General features: G+C 47.2%; 2 protein-coding genes across 3 annotated transcripts in view; both read right to left on the minus strand.

Annotated features, from left to right (window-relative positions):
• The window catches only part of MYBL2 (MYB proto-oncogene like 2), a 33,241-nt gene extending 25,207 nt beyond the window's left edge, over positions 1–8,034 (minus strand). Inside the window, exons 1-3 of one of the 2 annotated variants that reach the window (XM_087445246.1) lie at positions 7,834–8,034; positions 4,468–4,561; positions 763–834 (exon numbers count right to left, since the gene is read on the minus strand). In XM_087445246.1, coding sequence (XP_087301372.1) covers positions 763–834; positions 4,468–4,561; positions 7,834–7,853 — 186 coding nt within the window. In that variant the 5' untranslated portion in view covers positions 7,854–8,034. The remainder of the gene's footprint in view (positions 1–762; positions 835–4,467; positions 4,562–7,833) is intronic. The other variant, XM_087445245.1, reaches the window with a different exon arrangement.
• Positions 8,035–17,401: 9,367 nt separating this feature from the next.
• The window catches only part of IFT52 (intraflagellar transport 52), a 30,427-nt gene continuing 24,572 nt past the window's right edge, over positions 17,402–23,256 (minus strand). Inside the window, exons 11-14 of the mRNA XM_004430385.3 lie at positions 22,529–22,616; positions 21,430–21,538; positions 19,346–19,491; positions 17,402–17,682 (exon numbers count right to left, since the gene is read on the minus strand). Coding sequence (XP_004430442.2) covers positions 17,635–17,682; positions 19,346–19,491; positions 21,430–21,538; positions 22,529–22,616 — 391 coding nt within the window. The 3' untranslated portion in view covers positions 17,402–17,634. The remainder of the gene's footprint in view (positions 17,683–19,345; positions 19,492–21,429; positions 21,539–22,528; positions 22,617–23,256) is intronic.

Genomic DNA, 23,256 nt, shown 5'->3' on the forward strand with positions numbered 1-23,256 from the left:
GGGCATGGATGGAACTGGGCAAACTCAGAACCAGCCCAGGGAAGCCACTTGCTGCCATCCTAACACAAGGGGGCTGCCATCATGAGCCTTTATCCCCTGTAAAAGCTTGTGGGGTATGTCGGGGTCCTTGCTTGCTTCTGGGAGAGCATTATTTCTCTGAAGGTTTCAGATCACATGGAAGAAGGGGAGATGAGGAATGGGGCAGGAGGGGTCTGGTGACTTGGTCCCGGAGCTGCCTGAGTGACCCAGGAAATAAGCCAGAGAGCAGCTCCTGTCACATCGCCTCCCTACCAGACACCTGCAGTCCTGGGAGTGGGATCTGAGGGGGACCTGCACCACCAGGAGGCTCTAAATGCTGGATGTGGTGGCACCAGCTAGCTCTGCAGGGACCTCAGCACGAAGCCTGTTCAAAGTATCGTTTCCCCAGCTCCAACCTCACTGTTGAGAGACTGAGCACCAACTCGCTCCTGACTTGCAGGAAGAAATGCAAATATGTCACTGATCACATGTGCAAATGTCACAGAGCCTAAAGACCACGGGGCACGCTGAGGCTGCTGTGTGGAGATGTTTACAAGGTGCCTCAAATTCCAGCTTGGGAAGAAAGGGCTTAGGGAGGTTGTTTTGTTCTGTTTGGGGGGGACAAGGGGGCTTGGTAAAGAACTTCCTTTTTTTCTACTTGGCAGAAAGTCTGACCCAGGGACACTGTCTGGTCACCCAGAACCCTTGACCCCGGGGAGGGGGCCACAGAGGGGCTGCACTCACAGGAAAGTGGCTGGCCAGGAACTTCCAGTCTTGCTGTCCGAACTGCCTGACCAAAGTCCTCAGCTGCTCGTCCTGCCAACACCAGAGAGACAGAGGGCTCGGCTCGCACATGTGCAGAAAGCAGCTGTTCCTGACGGAGGCTTCTCCAAGAGGAACAACCTCATTCATCCATTCAGTCAGGACATCAGCAGCTACTATGTGCCAGGCACTACAGACATGGCAGCGGGCAGCCAAAACTGTCCCAACCTCATGGCACTTGTGGTCTAGAGGGAGGCAGATGCTCATCACAGGCTCCCACAAACAAAAGTAAAGCCACCCCACGTTGGGGGTATGGAGAGGTATATGGTGACTGCTTATTCAGGGAGACCAAAGGATAGGCTCAAAGTAAGGCTAGGGTAGCTGAATGCAGGAAGCAAGTGAAAGAGGGATGCAACATGATTTTGGAGGGGACGGTAGGCGCCAGACCACAGGCAGGATTGATTTGGGCCTCTGCATCATGCAAAGCCACTGAGGCATTCGAGCCTCAGTGGGTGGTCATGGTCCCATGTGCTTATTGTGAAGTTCACTTTGGTAGCTGCAGGAAAAGGGGCTTAAGAGGGCAGGATGGACGACAGGAGGCCATTAAAGGCGCCCAGGCCAGAGAAGACAGTGACCCAGCACTGGAGATGGGGAGACCTGGGCAGAATAATCAAGAGTGGTTAGAAGGCAAAACCGGGGCCGGCTCCGTGGCTTAGCGGTTAAGTGCGCGCGCTCTGATGCTGGCGGCCCGGGTTCGGATCCCGGGCGCGCCCCGAGGCACCACATCTCCGTCCAACCCGAGGCCGAGTCCCGCGTACAGCAACTAGAAGGATGTGAACCTACGACATACAACTATCTACTGGGGCTTTGGGGGGAAAAAATGAATAAATAAAATCTTAAAAAAAAAAAAAAGAAGGCAAAACCGTATCTCTCAAAACATCCTCCTGAAAACCAACTACTGATGTATGCCACAACACGAAATCTCAGTATCATCATGATGCGTGAAAGGAGCCAGGCGTCAGGGAGTACATACTGTATGATTCCACGCATATCAAATTCTAGATGATGTAAACTAAGCTACAGGGAGACAGAGACAGTCAGTGGTTCTCTGAGGTCAGGGGTGGAGGGAGGGAGGGATGGACAGCAAAGGGGAGCGAGGAATGTTTGGGGGTGACGGAAATGTTCTCTAACGTGATGGTGCTATAGCTCCATGGTAATACACCTGTTGAAACTCATCCAACTGTCCTTTAAATGGTTGTAGTGGATTGCATGTAAAGTATTCCTCAAATTTATTTTTTTCACTTAATATATCTATATAAAGGAAATGTGGTATATTCATACAATGGAATATTATTCAGCCTTAAAACAGAAGGAAATTCTGTCACATGCTACAGCATGGATGAACCTCAAGGAATTACGCTAAGTGAAATAAGCCAGTCACAAAAGGACAAATACTATGATTCCACTCATATCAAGTATCTCAAGTAGTCGACATCATAGAAACAGAAAGTAGAAAGGCGGTCACCAAGGGCTAGGAGGAGGGGAGATGAGGAATTGGTGTTTAATGGCTACAGAGATTTAGTTTTGCAAGATGAAAAAGTTCTAGAGATCTGTTGCACAACAATGTGAATATACTTAACATTAACTGTAACCTTAAAAATGGTTACGATAGTAAATTTAATGTGTTTTTTACCACACACACACACCCACCCCCACCCACCAGCTGGGCAAAGTCCCACAGACCACACCCACACAGCCAGCTCCGGACACCCTGTCCTCCTCTGCCACCCGGCCTGGCCAGGCCCACTCCTGTCTTCCTCCCACGTTCCCCATGTCCATCTCCAGCACCACCATCCGCCCTGATAACTGGCACGCACACTTTGCTGTTTCATCTTCAACTCCTCCCAGACCCCGTGTACCTCCTCCACCTGTCAACTCCATCCTGCCCAGCCCCAGTCTCTCCACAGCCATATTCTCGTGCCTGCCCGGTACAGCACCCTCCACTCCCTCAGTACTGGTCTCTCAGCCCCAAGCTGCCCCAAATCTCTTATCCACCCTACGCACAGCAGACTAGCTCCCCTAAAGCCTGGCTGTGTTCATGTTACTCCTCTGCTTTAAAAACTTTTAGTGGTTCCGCCCCACTAACTGAACAATCCCTCACTCCTGAGCCCAACACTCAAGGCCTTCCAGGATTTGCCCCAGTGGATCTTTTCATCCATTTCCCTCAGCCAAACCGGGCTCTTCTACGTGCTTTTCTCCCCTCATGCCCTATTCGGACTTGTCCACCATTTTGCACACTTCCCTGACTGCTGAATTTCCAAATCCTTATCCTTGAAACATTTCCTAATCTCCAGATAACAGTAACCTCTCCTTCTAAAAGTATTTCAACAATTGCCTCCTACGTGCTAGGAGCCTTAGTGCAAGAGAGTAGAGATATGATGGCGAGCACACAGGGACGCCAATCCTGCTGGCTAACCATAGCACGTCCACGGGCCTGTGCCCAGGCTTATCTCTCCATCCTAGATAGACAGCTGCTCTAGGGTAGGAATCTTGTTTATTCTTCTAAGCCCACAAGAGCCCAATATAGTCCCTGGTCCACATTGGGATGAACAGCAAAGGCTTGCTTAGCACTCCTCTGAAGAAACATCATCTTTTACGATTTAAGAGGGTTTTACAACGCATATGTGAGTTAAGGAAAAAAAGACCTAAAACTAAACACATCCAGGAAAATAGAAGTAGAATAAAAAGATAAGGCCAGTGGGAGTCTAAAATGGTACAACGAATTTAGAAAGAGGTCTGGCAGTTTCTATAAAACTAAGCATACACCTACCCCATGGCTGCACCTAAGTATCCTGCCTAGAGAAATGAAAACATAATCCTCAAAAAAGACTGATGCAAGAATCTTCATAGCCACAATCACCAAAAGCTAGAAACAGCCCAAAAGTTACAAGTGAAACATCCTGTAATAGAATACTATTCAGCAATAAAAAAAGACAAACCAATTACTGAATCACACAACATTATGCTGCACAAAAGAAGGCGGATAGAAGAGTACAGCTGTGTGATTTCTTTTATAGGACATTCAAGAACAGGCAAAACAAAACAAATCAGAGACATTAGATCAGCGACTGTCTGGAGCTGGGGAAGATGCCCCACAAAGAGAACTTTTTGGGGTAACCAGGGTGGTGCTTACATGGGTATACACATTTGTCAAAACTGTTGGAACTGTTCACTTTGAAAAGGTATATTTGATTGTATATAAACCATACTTCCCTAAAGTTGATTAAAGAATAAAATCAATTCAGAGCTTGATGTTACAAGATACAATCCAATTAATCTTAAATAGTAATAAAGAGTGGGGTGCAGATTTGGCTAAACCTCCTAGCAGTTAAAAGACAAGAGGCACAATTAACGTCCATGATACAGAACGCAACAGCTTTGCAGGAGACACCACAGCAGTCCCTGGCCCTGAGGTCTGAGAGACACATCCCCCCAAGAGACCTCTCTATTGAGACTCCCCGAGGATGCTCTGAGAGGAGGCATCATCAGGGAGAACCAGAGGACTCACCCGCTTCTTTCACCGGCTCCTCCTCTTCCCACTCGTCAGGGCATCAGGCAGATACACCCCAGGCTAGTTCTCAGGCCATCCCACCACCCCCTCCGGAATTGCCCCTCAGTGTCACTTACCTCCTCGTGGGTCCATTTGACCTTACACTTGCTGTCCCTCTGCTCCGGCACGTCTGAATCCGTGTCCTGGTAGTGCAGCTCATCCAGCTCCTCACTGCAGGAGGAGCAAGTTAAAAGTCAAGCACATGTGTCTCCACACGTCCTTGCTACATGATGGACAGACAGTGTGGGCAACGGCCAGTCACCTCTAGGGAAAAGTTATGGGAGGCAGGCTTTTACTCTTTCCGCTTTTAAAACTGTAAGTATTTCCACGTTCTTTTTAATTTTTTAATGAAATGGGGTCACGGGCTATTTTTATTTTCTTTATTCTTTTATTTTCAGGAACACCCTAATGATTTCAAAAGCTACAAGAAAAAAGAGGTTAAGATTTCATCAAGAATATGAGACTCAAAACCAGCACCCATTTAATATTTTCAATAACAAAACTTTTTAAACTTGCATATTTTGAGGATTAGAGCTAACCATGTGTGTGATCATCAAGCACAAGGATTTTAAGAAATATTATTTTAAATACGTTATCTCAGTAACTATGCCCGTTTTTGCACACCCCCTTCTCAATCCTTCCCTACACACAGACAGTTTATGGAGTAGAAGCAGCTTTGAATTCTCGATGTTTTTAATTTTCTAATAGGCAATTTTCCAAGTTGCTCCAAAATCCTCATATTTATTAGGTTTAATGGTTACAAAAATGGAGATCATGGGGCCGGCCTGGTGGCGTAGTGGTTAAGTTCCTGTGCTCCACTTCAGCGGCTGGGGTTTCACAGGTAGGATCCCGGGCACGGACCTACACACCACTCATCAAGTCATGCTGTGGCCGCATCCCACATACAAAATAGAGGAAAATGAGCACAGATGTTAGCTCAGGGACAATCTTCCTCAAGTAAAAAAAAAAAAAAAAAATGGAGATCATACTATCCATCTCCAGGGATGTCAGGTGCTGAGGGAAGGTTAGTAACCTCCCAACTCCACGTGGTGGGGCCTGCATCAGGTCACCTGTCAGGTACGTTCCTAAGGCAGGTATTTCTAAGTGGGAAAAGCCTACACATCTCCAAGCAAGGTAAGCACAAGCCGTGTGCCAAAAGAAGGAAGAGGGCTTCCTTTTGTGTCCACACTCCTTTCCCCTTCTCCAGATCTCAGCACCTTCCTGGAGTCACTCCCGTGTTCCCACAGCACCTTGGAAATCCTCCTGTCTCAGAATGTAGACCCTTAGGCTGCAACTGCCTATCTCCTTGACATCTTCAATAGAGGTCAGCTCCACCTACACTGGGCCAGGATGGGAGGTGGCACCAAAAAGGCCTTAAGACATGTTTGCTCAGGGAATGACCAGATACACGAATGAATGAATGAATGAACATGCAAAGCTGCTGCCTGTTAGTTGAAAAGAAATACTAATTAAAGTAAATTTTTTAGAAGTAGGAAGGGAAAGTACGGTGTCTAAACCCAGCAACAGATCAGTCACAGAAGGAGCTGGAACGCAGCCTTGCCCTGTCATTCCTGAGCCCATTCATGGGGTCCTCCACCATCGCAAAGTAGGAGGCAAGACATCTACAAGACACTAATAACAGAATGAAGTGGGTTTTAAAATTAACTGCCCCTAGACTCCTTTCTGACAGAAACCATATTTGGTTCTCCAGCACCCAGCTTCTAATCGAAGCTCAGCAAATGTTCTTTCAAGGATGAAAAGGTGTCTGTGTGTACACTCTCTGGTACTCCAATACTCTATTTAATGGGGAAGCAACTCAGCTGAGAGAATTCTGTGAGATAATACACTTCCATCAGCAACATGGTGCTGACCAACCACTTCATAGGCACTTTCATTATCCCCATTTAACAGATGAGGAAACTGAGGCTAAGGGGTTATGCCACTTATCAAGTTCACAGAGCCAGGCTCCAAACCTGCACCTTCAAGTCTTCACCTCGTAATTACAGCTGAAAAAGCAGAGGCCAAGTTGGTGGTGGCAACCACGTGTAGGTCCAACGTACCCTTTCTATGCCCTTCAATGTGCTGGGCTCTGCTCCAGGCGGGGTGAGTCAGAAGCTGAGCGGGAAGTGGGGCACTGGTGCAGAGGAGAGCTACAGCAAGTGGCCAAGAATCGAGCTGAGGGCTGTGGGGTGCCAGGTGCAGAACCTATCCCCCACCTGGGAGGGGGTTCCTCCACTGAGCCCCAGGGGAGAAGTGGCAGAGGACCTGGGGGTTGTCTGGGGCTTTGTCATTTCCTGAAGTAAAACTTCCTGAATCAAAAGTCACAACAGGGTCTGACAAGTGCCTAACCAGAAAACTCCTCCTGGGACTCCGAGCTGCCCTGGGAAATCGTGACCTGAGGCAGACAGACCCTGTGCCAGGTACCCTGACCACTGCCCAGGGATCAGATGTCTCCTCGCTGAGAGGAACTCTGGGGAAAGCCAGAAATGAGTGCTTCTCAGGTCTACATCCTCAGCCTGAGAAGGCAAACACCATCTCAAGAGGGGTGTAGGGTTGTCTGGGCTGCATGAATCCAGGCAGGGGTCAAGACAGGACCCCCTTTGTCCTCCCTGACTCCCAGACTGGCTGAAAAGCCCAGAACTCAGGTCCCAGGCGTAAGACTGGGACCCGGAGCCCACAGACCTGGTTCCAGGCTCGACTCTGCCACTTATTCTCTGGGGAAATAGGTAAAATGGAGACCACAGTTCCTGCCGTGGCCCCAGGGGCTGCTGGCACAGAGTGGTCTTGATACACATCAGTTTCTCTTCCCCTCACCTTCAACCCCAGCTGCCCCAAACTCCTCACGTGGAACAGGAAGACAGGTCTCTGAAACTAAACCGAGCTGGGGCCCGGAAGCCAGGTGGTGGGGGACAAAAGGGCCCCCTCCCCCACAGCACCCTTCTCAGGGCCAGGGGAGAGGACTTGGGGTGCTCTGTGCTTCCCCAAACGTTGAGAATCGCCAAATCTGAACCAAAATAGGTTTGAACGACAAGTGTCTTTCAGGCTTTGGCCTCCTGCTCACTGCGACTTGGAGCATCAGTTTCCCTCTCCAGGGGTCGCCTCCCTCCCCGGTAAAGGCCCTTCTAGCTGACACCGCCATTCCACCCCCACCCCGCAATTAGGCGGGAGACAAAATGACATCATGCAGGGCTTGGCCCGGGTCCCAGGAGACCCGCCCGCCCCGGCTCCGAGGCCCAGCAGGCCCGGGGAGCAGAGAGAGGGGTCCCCAAGAGCCCCCCGTCTTCGCGAGCGCCCCCTGCCTCGGGCGACCCAGGGCTCAGCGTTTCCCGCAGAACCCGTCCCCCCGGCCCCGCTCGGAGGGGCCATGGAGGGGCAGGAATCGGGGTGGAGGGGGATGGAGTCTGCGGAGGGGGAGGGGCCCTCAGCCGCCCGGCCCCGCTCACCCGCGCGTCCGCCGAGACATCCCCCCGGCCCGGGCCGCGCCGCGCTCGCCCGCCTGCCGGCTGAGCCCGGAGCGGGAGCCGGGCCGGGGTCAGGGCGCGCGCTGCTCCGGCCGCTCCGGGCCCCGGGGCCGCGCTGGGAGGCGTCAGCGTGTCCGCAGGTCCCGCCGCCTCTCGCAGGAGCTGCAGCCGCCGCCGGCGCGCACAGAAGCACTTTTCTATCTCCCGCCAAGCGCGTCGGCGCCGCCCGGGCCTGGCGCGCGGGCGGGCGGGCTGCGCGGGGCGGGGCCTGCGGGGCGGGGCGGGGCCTGCGGGCCGGCAGGCGGGCGCCGCGCCGGCCCAGAGCCCTGAAGCCCGGGGCGGGGAGAGCCAGGGGTGCGACGGGGCACTGGGAGAGGCGGCTGTGAGCTGGCCACCAGGTGACTGAGGCCCAGTGTGGATCCGGGGCGGCCCTGGAGTAGCCCACACGGCAAAGGCTGAGGAAAGGGAGTGAGGGGCAAGGATGGGAGAGTCAGGCGGGGGAAACCGCCTGCGCAAAAACCTCAGCACTAGTCCAAGCCGCTCTTCGTCCCTGCGGCCCCCTCACCCCTACGCCTCCCTGCTTCCTCTGCAGCCTCGAATTCAATGGCTCCACAGCCCCCACCCTAAAGCGGATCCCTCACCCCTACCGTCTCCCTGCTTCCTCTGCAGCGTGGAATTCAATGGCTCCCGCTCCTCAGGTCCACTCCTGGCAACCCGAATGAGCCTTATAAAATGCAAACCTGAGCTTGCCTCTCCAGACTTAAAACTTCTCTCCTCTCCCTCAGGGTAAAAGACTCCATAATCAGGTTGATAGGATTCTGCCAGATCACCACCCCGCCCTTAGCCAAAGGAAACTGGCTAGCTTCTGTTGCCTTTGCTTGGGCCATTACCTGGGCCAGGAACACTTCCCGCCCATCCCTCCCAATTATCCCTGGGGTCCACTGCCCGCAATCTGCTTGTTGACTTGTGCGTTTCCGCCTTTGAACTATGGGCAGGCTGAGGTCCAAGTGGCCCCTCAATTCACTGCAGTATCCCCAGGGCCCAGAATTCAACAGCTGAGTTGAATTCAGTTTGCCACATACTTAAACTCCTAGAGACTTGGCAAAGATTTTCCTTTTTTTTTTTTTTTTTGGTGAGGAAGACCAGCCCTCAGCTAACATCTGATGCCAATCCTCCTCCTTTTTGGTGAGGAAGACTGGCCCTGGGCTAACATCCGTGCCCATCTTCCTCCACTTTATATGGGAGGCCGCCACAGCAGGGCTTGACAAGCAGTATGTCGGTGTGCGCCTGGGATCTGAACCTGCGAACCCTAGGCCGATGCAACGGAGCGTGCACGCCTACCTGCTGCGTCACCGGGCAGCCCCGGATTCTCCATTCTAAGTTGCCATTTACCAAGCACCTCCGGAGTGTCATGCCACACCAGGCTCCCTGGGCGGAGTGCTGAGACAAGGTGAATGAACTATGAGACAGGAGCCTGGAGAGACCTGGCTGAACTCCAGCCTCTTAGGCCCTGCTTATGCCTTAGATCCCTCTTCCAGAAACTGCTGGCCACCTGGGACAGTCCAGCCAGCTGCTGCAAACTTCATTTACCACAGCAGAAGGAATACTGACATCTTAAGTGCTAGAAGCTTCCACATCAATTAATTCAGGGCTTCCCCTACCTACTTCTCTCATAAAGTAATTCATGTGGACATTCTGTCTTCATTGTCAGAGCATAATATTTAAGAGTGCAGGCTCTGAAGCCAGACTTCCTGGGGTTTTATCCCCAGCTCCATCATTTACTAGTTGTGTGATCTTAGGCAAATTCCTTAACTCCTCTGTTCCTCAGTTTCCTCATCTGTAAAAATGAGATTTATCAAAAACTTAGATAGCTTTCACTATATTCCAGCCACTATTCTGTATGCTCTATAAACTTTATTTCATTTAATTCTCATAACAACCCTATGACGTAGTATTAATATTATCCTCTTTTGGCAGATGGGGAAACAGACACAGGCCTCCCACAGGTCACACTGCTAGTACTGTCAATGGCAAAGCAAGGATTCAAACCTGGGCTGTCTAGTTCTAGAGTCTATGTTCTTAATCACTATACTGGTACCTACTTTGTAGAATGGTTGTGGGATTAAATAAATTAATATGTGTAAACCACTGAGAACAATCCCTGGCACATAATAAGTATGATATTACTTTTAGTTATTATTATTATTATTATTGTGACTCTTCACCTGCCCTAATGCTTCTCCTTTGAGGTCCAGGAAGCTGCTTTGCACACAGCACACACTCTCACATGGATTATTTGTCCCATTTCAGGAGGGAGACAGGACCTGGCAGCTCCAGCAAGGCATTTGCCCAAGGCAAGAGGCAGGGAGCAGCTGGAGAGTCTCCCTGGAACCTGGAACTGGGGCCAGTTGAGCAATACACTAGAGTCTAAAAAGCCTGGAGTCAGTGCTCTGAGTCAAGGAGCAGGGAGATCACCCTGGTGCCAGACAGAATCTGGTAATCTCCACAAGTGTGTCTTCTCCAGTTATCATCATACCAACAGACAGCCTCTAGAGAGAGGATTCCAAGTGTCCTGGGTGCAGTCACAGGTGGGAGTGGTCCCTGGGCCCAGGACCGATAACATACAGACTGCACTCTACCGGGAAACTTCCTGGACATGCCCTCCTCAAACAGGGAGGCTCTAGTCCTCTGGTCATTCCATAATCTGCCCCACTCCAGGCTCCACACTCAGGGCAAGACAGGATCTGACTTGGGAAGACGGGATCAAATCTACTTATTAAATGCTCAGGGCCCAGCACTAGGCTGGACACAAAACAAACACTGATTGACGACAAGCAATTGACAACTAGGATCATGTGGCCCTTCTGCTTGGCGTCTTCCCCTCTACCTACTGAGCACCTTCCTTATCAACCTTGTCCTCCCACCATACTTCCCTCTACCCACAATTTTATTGTTCTCTCAAGAACAGGGACAGCCCCACATTCACAGTCTTAGCTTCATATCTTTACCATAATGTTTGGCTCCTTGTAGGTACTCACGGAAGAGGTTTTAAACATTTTTTAATTGAATGAATTAAATATTATAAAGCTAACATTTGGGCTGGAGTTAGGAAGGCACAGACTAGAACTGAAAGGACTTAGATTGCTCGAGTTTGAACTGTATCTTGTAAGACGTGAAACATCAAAAGGGATTTTGAAACAAAAGAATGTTTTTCAGACACTTCTGCCCCACTCCCAAGGGCATCAGTGTAGAGGACAGAGTCATGGCCACAGGCATGAGAGTCCAAGCACCACGACTGGACATGGGACACTGTCTACAACAGGGGGGATCCCAATGCAGGGAAAGCAATTCGGTTACCTGATTCAAGGAATGAGACCTCTACAGAGAAATTTCCCCACCCACTTCTCAAAAGATTGAGATTTTATGAATAACTCTTTGCAAAGGACCTATCTTTGAGTTCCAGAAAAGGATCAGCAAAGTATCCAGATCAGAAAATAATAATAGCTGGATTTTCCTGGGGAAGACACCATATGCCAGGCACCATACCAAGAGCTTTACATTCCTTTTGCATTTAATGCTCATCTGTATGTGAGGCAGGTACCAATAGGTTCCCCATTTGAAAGATAAGAAAACTGAGGCACCAAGATGTTAAGTTACCATGATCACACAGCCAGTGGACTGGTAGCTTGAAGCAAAGCACCCATAATTTAAAATGTAAATTTGGAGAGTACTGTTTGTGAAAATACGCTGAAATGATCGAAGCTGGGCTCAAGCCTGGGGCTAGTCATGAGATGATCCAACCATCCATACTCTCCAGAAGCTCCTCAGCTGATAGGGGAGACAATGAGTAAACAGAAAATCAGCTCAATACAGGTGAAGGTAAACTACAGGGGTTGTGGATGCCCAACCAGCGGGGTCACTAAAGGTTCTTCAGAGCTGGGTGATTTAGGAATTTGCAAGGTGGCCAATGTGGGGAATGGCAGTTGAGGCAGAGGGAATAGCCAATGCATGTCAGGGAGAAGGAATATAAGAAGTACTCAGGGACTAGCCAGAGATGAAGAGGTCATTCTTGACTCTTCTCTCACATCACTTATCTGATCCATCTGCAAATCTTATTGGCTCTGCTCTCAAACTCTACCTTCAAAATATATCCAATGGCAAAAGCACATGAAAAGAAGCTCAATACCATGTCATTAGGAAAATGCAAAATAAAACCATGAGATTTACACACCTACTAGAAAGGCTAAAATTGAAAAGACTAATCACATCAAATGTTGGTGAAGATGAGGAGCAATCAGAATTCTCAAATACTCCTGGTGGAAATGCAAAATTGTACAACCACTTTGGAAACAGTTCAGCAGTTTCTTAAAAATTTAACATATATACCTACCATGTGACCCAAGCCATTCCAAGAAAAATGAATGCATATGTCCGCACAGAGACTTTTATATAGCTTTATTTGTAATGGCCCAAACTGGAAACAACCCAAATGTCCATCAATAGGAGACTGGATAAAGAAATTATAGATATAAAACAAATATATCCATACAGTGGAATACTACTCAGCAATATAAAGGAATTATTGACACAATATGAATCTCAATCATGTTGAAAGAAGCCAGACAAAGAGTATATACTGTATGATTCCGTTTATACACAATCCTAGAAACTGCAAACCAATCTATAGCGGGAGAACCAATCTAAAGTGACAATGGTTGTGAAAAACGGATTACAAAGAGACAAGAAACTTTTGGGGAGCGGCCGGCCCGGTGGCGCAAGCGGTTAAGTGCGCGCGCTCCGCTGCGGCGGCCCGGGGTTCGCTGGTTCGGAACCCCGGGCGCGCACCGACGCACTGCTTGGCAAGCCATGCTGTGGCGGCGTCCCATATAAAGTGGAGGAAGATGGGCACAGATGTTAGCCCAGGGCCGTCTTCCTCAGCAAAAGAAGAGGAGGATTGGCGGATGTTAGCACAGGGCTGATCTCCTCACAAAAAAAAAAGAAACTTTTGGGGAGTGATGGTTATGTTCCATTTGCACGACTCTAGGGTTCCCTCTTCAATCACTGGGAGAAGTGTGGGGTCACTGACCACAGGACAGGGCAATCAACCTTGCCTAGGTCTGTCCCGGCTCACGCCAGCCCCAGCTGTGTCCTCACTTATGCAATTGCAAAGGGTGAGAAGTGTCCTAGAAAACATCTAATCCAAATCTCTTGTGTTCCTGATGAGGGAGATGAGACTCTGGGATGAGTGCCGGGGCCCTAGGTAACCTTCTACACACACCACGTCCAGCCCACACACCTGAGCTCTACTCTGTGCTTTCCAGGGCATCAGCTTTTGCAAACACTTAGTTCTTCCTTCTGTAACGTGGCCACTTGCAGTTCAGCAATCAAACAGGGAAGGACTCGCGGGTTAGGGAGTTCGGGCAGAACGTCAGTGAGGGAACCGCCGATGGACGGTCCAAGGCCTCGTCCCGAGGCCGGCAGAAACCAACTGCACAGCCCGGCCAGGCCCCGCGGCCGCGCTTGGCAGCATCGTCATGCTGGCATCCTCCTCCTACTCTGTGAAGATGGAGAGGGAAAATCAGCCCTTAGAATCCACCTGGTCGTCTCTCGCTGCCCGCGGTGACCCGGGGCAAGTGACGTGACCTGTTTCGAAGCGTCCCCCGTGTAAACGGAAGCCAAGTGGCCCAAGCACTCTGACTGCGGGACCCGCGCCTCTGCCCACTGAGCGCTCAGTTCCGGGCGCGCGCTCCTGCTCAGGCGCCGCGCGAGGCATGGCGGGAGTCGCGCCGTCCTACGTCACCAGAGGGCGCCTGCGCTCGGGGGCCGCTGGGAGCCCGGCTGCTGGGCTTTGTTGCCCTGGCAGCCTCGCCCGCTGTTCGGGTCAGCCCTGCGCCCTCGGAGCCGTCGCCCCTGGGAGGTCTGCGCCGTTTGGGGTCGTGCGGAGGACGGGTGAAAGAAAGGTCCAGAGGATGAGAGAGAGCAGGGCGGGTCCGTCGCCGGCCTCCGACATTATGGCGGTCACGGGAGTTCGCGTTCAGTAGGCGCCCTCGGCCCTGAGTGCTGTTGACCCCCTTCTGCCTCGAGCCGCCCCTCACTCCCCGTGCGGGTCAGCAGCCCTGGACAAGCTGCTAACACGGCAGGTGTCCCTCGTGCTACTTGTCACCGTTTGCGACTCTTACGGGGTTAATTTCTCTCCCGGATTAGATTGTGAACTGCAGGAGCGCACCCTAGGGTGACACATTAGTGGGCTTCCTGTTAAAATTTGGTGGAAGCAAGATTTATTACTCTTTTTAAAGTATATATTTCTTCCTGTCTCTTGAAGGCAGCGGAAGAAATTGATAACGTTGGTTGCAGAAAGGGGAACTGAATGGCCGAAGAGGGTGAAATTCTTTCTCCTTAGTATCCTTCAGTTCGTGCTCAGATATTACCTAGTTAAATTTTTAATTAAAATTTTTTAAATTTAATTTCATTAAGGCATATGTAGCACTCTAGCACCTTTTAGGGAACGGAATTTAAAAACCTCTTATATTTAGTTTTACAAGTAAGAACTAACTTAGCAAAAGCCACACAGTAGATCTATAAATCATAAGATGCCACAAATTTTCCTCCTTGCTCCTGGGGAGAGGACAGACGTTTTGTCACTGACTGGTATCTCCCCTTTCTCATTATGTTATCTACTCTTCATTTTGATACTAAGGGTTCTCCAATCAGAGATGTATTCGAATGCAACAGATAAAATCTCCAGGTTATTTTTATGCTGTTACCTGCTAGGACTGGTACTATCATTTTTTTTTAAGAGTGAAGTTGAAATGTTTGTTCTAGTCAGTTGACTTTTTCATCTCAAGTGGCTTATGTGCCAGAAAAACTTCATGCACATAGATGAACAGCTGTGATAAAGGGACATTGTTGTAGCTGATGTTTGAATGTTAAAACACCCCTGCTCACCACCTTAACCAGTTGATTAATGTCACTAATAGAGGACCAGTCTGATATACACAGCATCACCTATGAAATATTCTTGCCAAAAACGTAATAGGGCCAGCCTGGTAGCGTAGTGGTTAAATTTGTGTGCTCCGCTTCAGCGGCCTGGGGTTCATGGGCCTGGATCCCGGGCACCAACCTATACACCCTGGTCAAGCCATGCTGTGGCAGTGTCCCACAAACAAAGGAAGATTGGCACAGATGTTAGCTCAGGGACAATCTTCCTCAAGCAAAAAGAGGAAGATTGGCAACAGATGTTAGCTCAGGGACAATCTTCCTCACCAAAAAAAAAAAAAAAAAAAAAAGTTCAATTTAAACCTAGTCAAGCCTTTACACCTAATTTCCAGTTTGCAGGAAATAAAGGGACAAGTTAATAGACATGATGAAACCATCAGATAAATCCAGAGTGTGGGATACCTAATTTAGTCTCTTCAAAAAGTAAGTGTCATTAAAAAAAACAAAACAAAGAGTGTGTTTTAGGGGCCGGCCCTGTGGCTTAGTGGTTAAGTGCACGTGCTCCACTACTGGCGGCCCGGGTTCGGATCCCGGGCGTGCACCGATGCACCGCTTGTCCAGCCATGCTGAGGCCGCGTCCCACATACAGCAACTAGAAGGATGTGCAGCTATGACATACAACTATCTACTGAGGCTTTGGGGAGCAAGAGGGGGCAAAAAAAAAATAGGAGGATTGGCAATAGATGTTAGCTCAGGGCCAGTCTTCCTCAGCAAAAAGAGGAGGATTGGCATGGATGTTAGCTCAGGGCTGATCTTCCTCACACACACACACAAAAAGTGTGTTTTAGATTTTATTAAAGAGATTAAAGAGATTGTCAAATCCAATGTGTGAACCTTGACTGGATCCTGGCTTGAAAAAACTCTATAAAACACATTTTGGGGACAATTTGGGGATATCTTTTTTTTAAAAATAATTTTATTTTTTTTTTCCCCCAAAGCCCCAGTAGATAGTTGCGTGTCATAGTTGCACATCCTTCTAGTTGCTGTATGTGGGATGCGGCCTCAGCATGGCCGGAGAAGCGGTGCGTCGGTGCACGCCTGGGATCCAAACCCGGGCCACCAGCAGTGGAGTGCTTGCACTTAACCGCTAAGCCACGGGGCCGGCCCTGGGGATATCTTAATTAGCATTAAGTATTAGAAGTGAGAGTGGTATATAGTGATTATATAACAAAGTATATTAATGGGTGAAGTATTATAATGTCTGAAATTTAATTTCACATGTTCAGTAAGAAAAATTATACATAAAGCATATGTGGCAATATGTTAATATTTGAAAATAGGTAGTGGGTACTGGTTATTGTACTATTCTTTCCACTTTTATGTATGTTTCAAATTTTTCATAAGAAGTTGGGAAGAAACAGACATCTTTGCCACAAGTCATCCATAGTTGAAAGGAAAAGCCCCCTGACCCATGGCAGGACAGGCTCTGCCTCCTCCAAGTCACCTTCTTGAGTCAGGAGTGTGGTGGGAGCAGCTCTGGGTTAGTAGGCAGGCTGTCAGTGCTGCTCTGCCCCTAGATCTCCTTGTCCCCTTTGGAAAGTGAAGTTGGATTAGATTCAGATAGATCCAGAAAGTTCCTTCTAAAATTGTAGGTTATGTGTTCTAGTTATCTATTGCTGCATAACAAACTACTCCAAATTAGTGGCTTAAAACTGCCATTTTATTATATTTGTGGATTCTGTGGATCAGGAATTCAGAAAGGTCACAGCAGGGACAGCTCGTCTCTCCTCCACGATGTCACTCACACATTTAGCAGGTGATGCTGGTATGGGCTGGGACCTCTGGCTGTTGGCCAGAACACCTACACTTGGCCTATCCACATATCCTGTCCACATGGCTTCAGACTACTTGCATGGAGGCTTGTGGCTCTACGGGTAAGTGTCCCAAGAGAACCAGGCAGAAGCTGTATAGCCTCTTATGACCTTGCCTCAGAAGTCACACAGTGTCACTTCCACCGTAGTGCCAGATTCAGAGGGAGGGACCTCACCTTTCAATGGCAGCAACGCCAAACCCACAGGGTAAGAGAAGAGCATATGGGTGGGGAGGTAATTGTTTAGTACATCTTATCTCTGGCTTTCAGAGTTGCCCAGCGCTGGCTCCCAGTGTATTTAGTACGCTGCTGTGCATTTCCATATCAGCTGCCACATTCGAGCAGGTACAGTCTCACCCACTGTCCTTGGGACAGATGATCACATTTTGCCCTGCATTATAAAACCCAAAATGATGACAGAAATTCGTGAATGCTTCAGGAGCTCAGAGGAGGGGGACAAACTGTGAGTGGAGACAACAGCCTCCACATGGTTGTGTCCTGTGGGCAGCTGGGAGATGAAGGGGTGAGTGATCTATGTAAGGGAGGTGTGTTTTTATCTCTTTTACCAGGTACGGTGTGGCAGACAGACTGTGGATTAAGTTAGTTTTGTATCCTTTTGAACTAGTCCAAGAGCTGTACAGTATTCACAACAAGCTTGAGAGTTATTTATGCCTTTGATAAAAGAGACTCAAATCCACAACTGGAGTTGAAAGAAAAGACTTCAGTGTAAGACTGTTTCATAAATTAAGTACAGATTCAGTCAGATTTAATTTAAAAAAATGGAACGTATCTTACATAAGGATCTTCTAAGTTAGAAATGTTATACCTATCTGGGCACTACAGAAGATGCACACGCCTTCCACAGCTCATAGAGGAAAGAGTGTATAGAAAATTTTGATAAGGAGTGGAGGAACAATTCAAAAATAGTTGACCAAGAGAGAATCAGGAGGCGGAAAATGCTTCAAGAGGCATGGTCCTCAGAAATTGTTCTGGAATGCCATTTCACTTGTATCAACGTCATGTTCCTGGATGAGGGAATAAGACAGAATTTCAGTATTTCAGTACAAAGACTAAAATGTGAATGCTTCAGTATTTTAGACTCTGATTAGACATTCTGAATTATCACTAATTGAGACACATAGGTAATCTCTGGCTTTAAGGCTGAATCTACCCCAATGGATCAAGTTTTCACTACCAGACAGTATGCTTTTGACCATTACCCACCACCCACCATGATGAGTGAGGAGCAAATACAGTTGCAGGCACTGATGCAAAGACCATACCAGGCTTCTTACCTTGGCCTTGGGGGCCTGTCCCTCCCTTGCCACCAGGGCAGGTACTGTTGGGAATCTACCCGAGCCCCCATCCCACATTTCAGTGCTGAGCAGCTATGTCAGTACCTTACCTCTGGGTTCCCTTCATGGCACTTATCTCAGAGCACTGTAATTGCCTATACACTCCTGTTCCCCCACTGCACGGAGGTCCGAGAGAGACACAAGGACTGCATTCATCGTGTTCACTGCCGTAGCCCCGCCTGACATCTAGCACCACGCCTGGCACATACGAGGCATTCAGTATGGGTACCCAGCAGAGCCAGCCCCCTGCCAGTAGAGGCTCATACCCTAACTGATCTTTCCACTCAGCATCTAAAATCCTAAGTGTGTGTGTATAATATATGAAAAATGGAATCTCTTTCTGTTTTATAGCCCTCCCGCCCCCATTTACTGTATCATGAATTCTTCCTAAACATTTCCTTAAACATTCTTCTAAAACATTTTTAATCTTATGGATACAGCCTAGGTACTTAACCAGTTCCCTACTGATGAAGACTTTTCTTCTGTTAAAACAATGCTGCATTGAGCATCCTGGTTGGTAAATTAACATACATTCAGGATTATATTATTAAGACAGAGTCTGAGGATTAGAATTACTGGGTCAAAGGTATATACGTTTTTAGAGCTTCTGAATAACATTATAAAAAATACCTCCAGAAAAGTGAGACCAATTTATTCTCCCATCTGTAGCATATGAATGCCCATTTACCAACAGTGATTAGGCATTTAATTTTAGAAATCCTGTCAAGGGATAGAAAAACTGAAGGCCAGGCATAGTTTTAAAGTTCTTGGTCCTGAGTCCAGAGAAAAATGATTTCTAACAAGGTGCTGACCTCATGTTCTGCTATTCTCTCCTTTGCTCTGTTCTCTCTAGACACACTGGCATCACTACTGTTCCTCAAACATGCCAGGCAGAGCCCAGCCTCAGGGACTTTGCACAGGCCTTCCCTCTGCCTAGAACACTCATCCCCCAGCTGTTTACATGGCTGAATCCCTCAACACCTTCAGGTCTTTGCTCCAATATCAGCTTTGTAGTGAGGCCTACCCTGGCCACCCTGTTGAATACTGCCACATTCAGCGCACTTGATCCCTCTTACCCTGCTCTACCTGCTTAACATCTTCTAGCAGCCTGTGTGATTGACTTGTATATTACGTTTATTGTTTACTGTCTGCCTTCTCCAGCTAGAATATAAGTTCTGTAGGTGCAGGGATCGTTGTCTGTTTTCTTCACCTAGTAGGTACTTAACAAATACTTGCAGAATGAGTGAATAGCATAAAACACGAGAAGTCCAGTTTATGGAGGATCCCACCACTTGAAGGGCTCCTGCTTTAGTGAGCCTTCTAGGCTCTGTACCTGGTTCAGTTTCTTGAACTCCACCACTTGGAAGAAGATGTGCTCAAGGATATGTTTGGCATCTTGTTGGTCCTTTGGTAGTTTACTGGTTACTCCAAGAATGTCACCACACTTCCTGACATAGAATTCCAGGTCGTCTTCAGTACCTAAGCACAGTTGGGGCAGTTAGATTAACCCTTAACTTCTGCCCTTCCCCAAGTACAGACTTACTGTGGTTTAGGAATCCCTCCCCCGTCAGGTTCCTACATCTCTCAAGATCACTCACCTCTTCCTCGGGTAATGTGACCAAAGGACTTAATCAGTGACAAAATGTAGAGATCTCTGATGTTACTGCTTTTGTAAATTAGGACAAAAGTGTGATACTCCTAATTAGAATAAAGCTGGACTGGTTCTGGCTTTCCTATTCCCAGATCCAGCATTCCTACGTTACAAAGAACAGGAGCAACCAGTAAGAAATCAAATTACCATTTGCTGTAGGCAGCAAGAACCACTATGAGAAGGGCATATGGATATTTTAAATAACATTTATTAGAGCAATATTATAGAACAGGAAATTAAAGAAGAAAAAAATTACCCATAATTCCACCAACAACATATCTCTGTGAAGCCATCCCAGCAGCCCTATATTGAGGATGGATAGCCATGACTGCCCTTCTTACAACATACTGTAATTTCTTTATTTTTTTCCCCCGATTTGAAATTTTTAAAGTTATGATAGAAATGTTTATTAAAATATTCAAACCATACAGCTGCAAAAATCTCTCACCCTAGCTCTATGCTGACCAATACTACCTAGAGTAATTACTGCCACATATGCCTACATATTTACATATGTGTGAAAAATGGATCACACTATAATAGTTCTGTAAGCTGCCTTCATCATTTGATGATATAACATGGACATTCCATCTCAAAGCTTATGCTCTATATTTTTCTTTTAACAGATGTATAATATTCCACTTTATTTCATTTATTTTTTAACCAGTCCCCCTACTGATGGACCATTAGACTGTTGCCAACTTTTCAAATGCCACAATTAATATCTCTATAGCTATCTCTTTTTTGTTTTGCATTTCTACAAGGATTTCTGTAGGATAAATTGCTAGAAATGGAAATGCTGGGTCAAAGCATCTGATCCTTCACAGATCTATTATTCCCACTGGACTCATCACTATGTCTTGCTAAGTTTTGATTGCCCAGCACCTACCACAATGGCTGGCACAGAACAGAGATGCAGTGAAGTGTTCTACACTGGACTCTTTTCATTTTTGCATACTCCTTTCTGGTCTTTGGGCACAGACAGATGTTCACATAGTTGGGATCCTACTGTACATGCAGTTTTGTATCTTGCTTTCTTCATTTAGGATTCTCACTTAAATTCTATCAGTGTCACTCCTTGGCCTTTGTAAACTTCTTTTATAATGACTACATGTTGTCCCATCAGTTGAATGTAGCACAATTTACTACCATTCCCCTGCTAGTAAACACTAAGGCTATTCCCAATTGTATTTTATTTTTTAAATAAATAATGTAGTAGTCATCTGTGTACCATCATTTATCTTCTTAGATTAGATTTCCAGGAGTGGGGTCACTGTCTCAAAATGGATGGTTAATTTTATGCCTCTGAGCACATGTGTGCAGGCCCATTTGCTGTGCTAGAGGCAGTGCATGTCAGGGTGGGCACACTTGAATCTCTCTAGGATCCCTTCCAATTTGAAGTCTATAACCCTGATTAAATTTTCTTATTTAACTGCTCCTATGACCAATGATCTAGATTTGCTAAATGGCAGCCAGGGTCAGAATTCATCCTGTGGTCACTCAATAGGTCAGAACTAAAGACCTACAGGGATTAAAACTGAGACCTTGGCTTCTGCTTATCATCATGTTTTAACTCACTAAGCTAACTGGCCTCGAGAGAAACAATCAACATCATTTACATGAAATAAACAAAAATTGTAATTTTATACTCCCATTCATATTTTGTTCTCTCTAAATAAACTCTAAGCTTTCTCTCATGGCAAATCTCAGAAGTTCACAATTAAATAAAACTCAAAAGAAACAAACAAAAATTTGGCCAAACTTACACTTATTGGTAATCTGAGCAAGCCGTGCCTTCTCAGAGGAGAACGTCTCATCTAAGTCAAACAGTTCCAGCGGAGGAGGTGGTAATTCTCTGAAACTAGGAGGGAAAACCTAAAAGGAAATAAAATTTTTCATGAAAAAGCATATCCAAAGCTATAACTGACAGCAACGACATATAAGGGAAATGAGAGGCCAACTCAGCCCTTCCCTGGGATGAACCACCCACAGGCCCTAACCCATTAGACCACATCAAGCACCACGACAAGCCCACTGTAAACCACCAAGCAGAACCAGCTGTAACTACATTGACCAAGCTGACATACCAGTGCCCATTAACTCATGCAAGCACACAAACCCTGGGGCTTAATAGGCTTCTTTGTGTTGAACAACTGATTGTACAACTTGTTTTTCATTTAATCATGAGTTCTTCAGGGACAGAAACTGGGGAAGCAGATGTAGATTAGTGTAGAAAGTGCTGAACTTTGAGCCAGAATTCATAGGTATGAACCAGTGGTGTGCTGATAAATGTTTAACTGTCAGCTCTCAAAACATAACAAAACAAAAGGCCTGATTTGTAGCATTTGTCATTTTCTGTCATGTAAATACTTCCACCATGGCCAATTTCAAGCTACCAAGATGAAGCCAACTAGCTCATAACATTCCAGAATGTGGTGGGATAAGACAATTTTGAAGGCAAGTTGAGTTAATGCTGGACTGGAATGTTGGAAAATAACCTATATACACATAACCGTCCCCTGGGCTGTCAGAACTGTGCTATGAATCCGAGTGCCTGTTGTCTGGAAAGCCGCAGTACAAAGCTTTTCCTCCTTTTTACCCAGGAATTCTCATATATGACCTCCAACCCAACAAGGCGGGAAACGTTTAACAGTCAGAAAAGTCCATGCCCTTGATTTCTCAGTTGGGAACTACACCAAATGGAAGTCCCTACAGAATATTAATATGTTTGGTCTCTGTGCATGTTTAGAGGCAGAGAAATGTGACTCCATGATGAATGCCAGAAATGACATGAGGGGCCCAGCTGGTGAGGTAAGGGCCAACAGTGGGGTTCTGTAGCAGGGTCCCCCAAGCACACCTACTCACCGCTGGCTGAAGGGCTGGCAGCGGCGTCTCAAACTGAGGTTGGATGAGCTGGAGAGGTTCATGTTTCACGTTTAGCTGTTCATGAGCCCTGTAATAACAAGACAAAAAAGCAGAGATCAAGACGAGACACTGTGGCAAAGTACGTCTAACTGATCACACTGTGCTCTTCTTGATCAAATCAAGCGGTTCAGCTCTTTCGCAGAAAAACACACAAAATGTGTTGTTATATGTAATGTAATGATCCTTCCAGGAATCTTCTCTACTGTATCATACCGTATGACTTTATTGAGAACTGAAAGGGAAATTTCTTTCAAGTTTCACATCAGGCTTCTCCTAAATAGGCTTTTGATTCTTACCCAGTGGACACTGTGAATCTTGTAACTCACTGTTTCCTTATTTGTTTTCATCATCAGAAGACAGGATTCAGTCAAACCTGACGTGTGCTCTGCTTCTGGCAACTCAACAGATCTGTACAGTATGCACTTCTGTGTGCTCACTCACTCAACAAATACTTACTGAATATCTGCTAGGTACCAGGCAGTTTTATTCACCAGGAGTACAGCAGCAATGAAAAAAAGAGACCAAGGCAGGCCCTCGTGGAACTTACATTCAAGTGGATCAGAGAGAGACAATAAACAAAACCCAAGATGCCAAGTATTAATAAGCATTACGAAGAAATGCAAATCAGGAGAGACCGATAGATACAGGGAGTGTGGCTTGTCAGAGAA

The sequence above is a fragment of the Ceratotherium simum genome, chromosome 21 (assembly GCF_057802395.1).
Source record: "Ceratotherium simum simum isolate JZ-2026a chromosome 21, ASM5780239v1, whole genome shotgun sequence".
Lineage (NCBI taxonomy): Eukaryota > Metazoa > Chordata > Mammalia > Perissodactyla > Rhinocerotidae > Ceratotherium > Ceratotherium simum.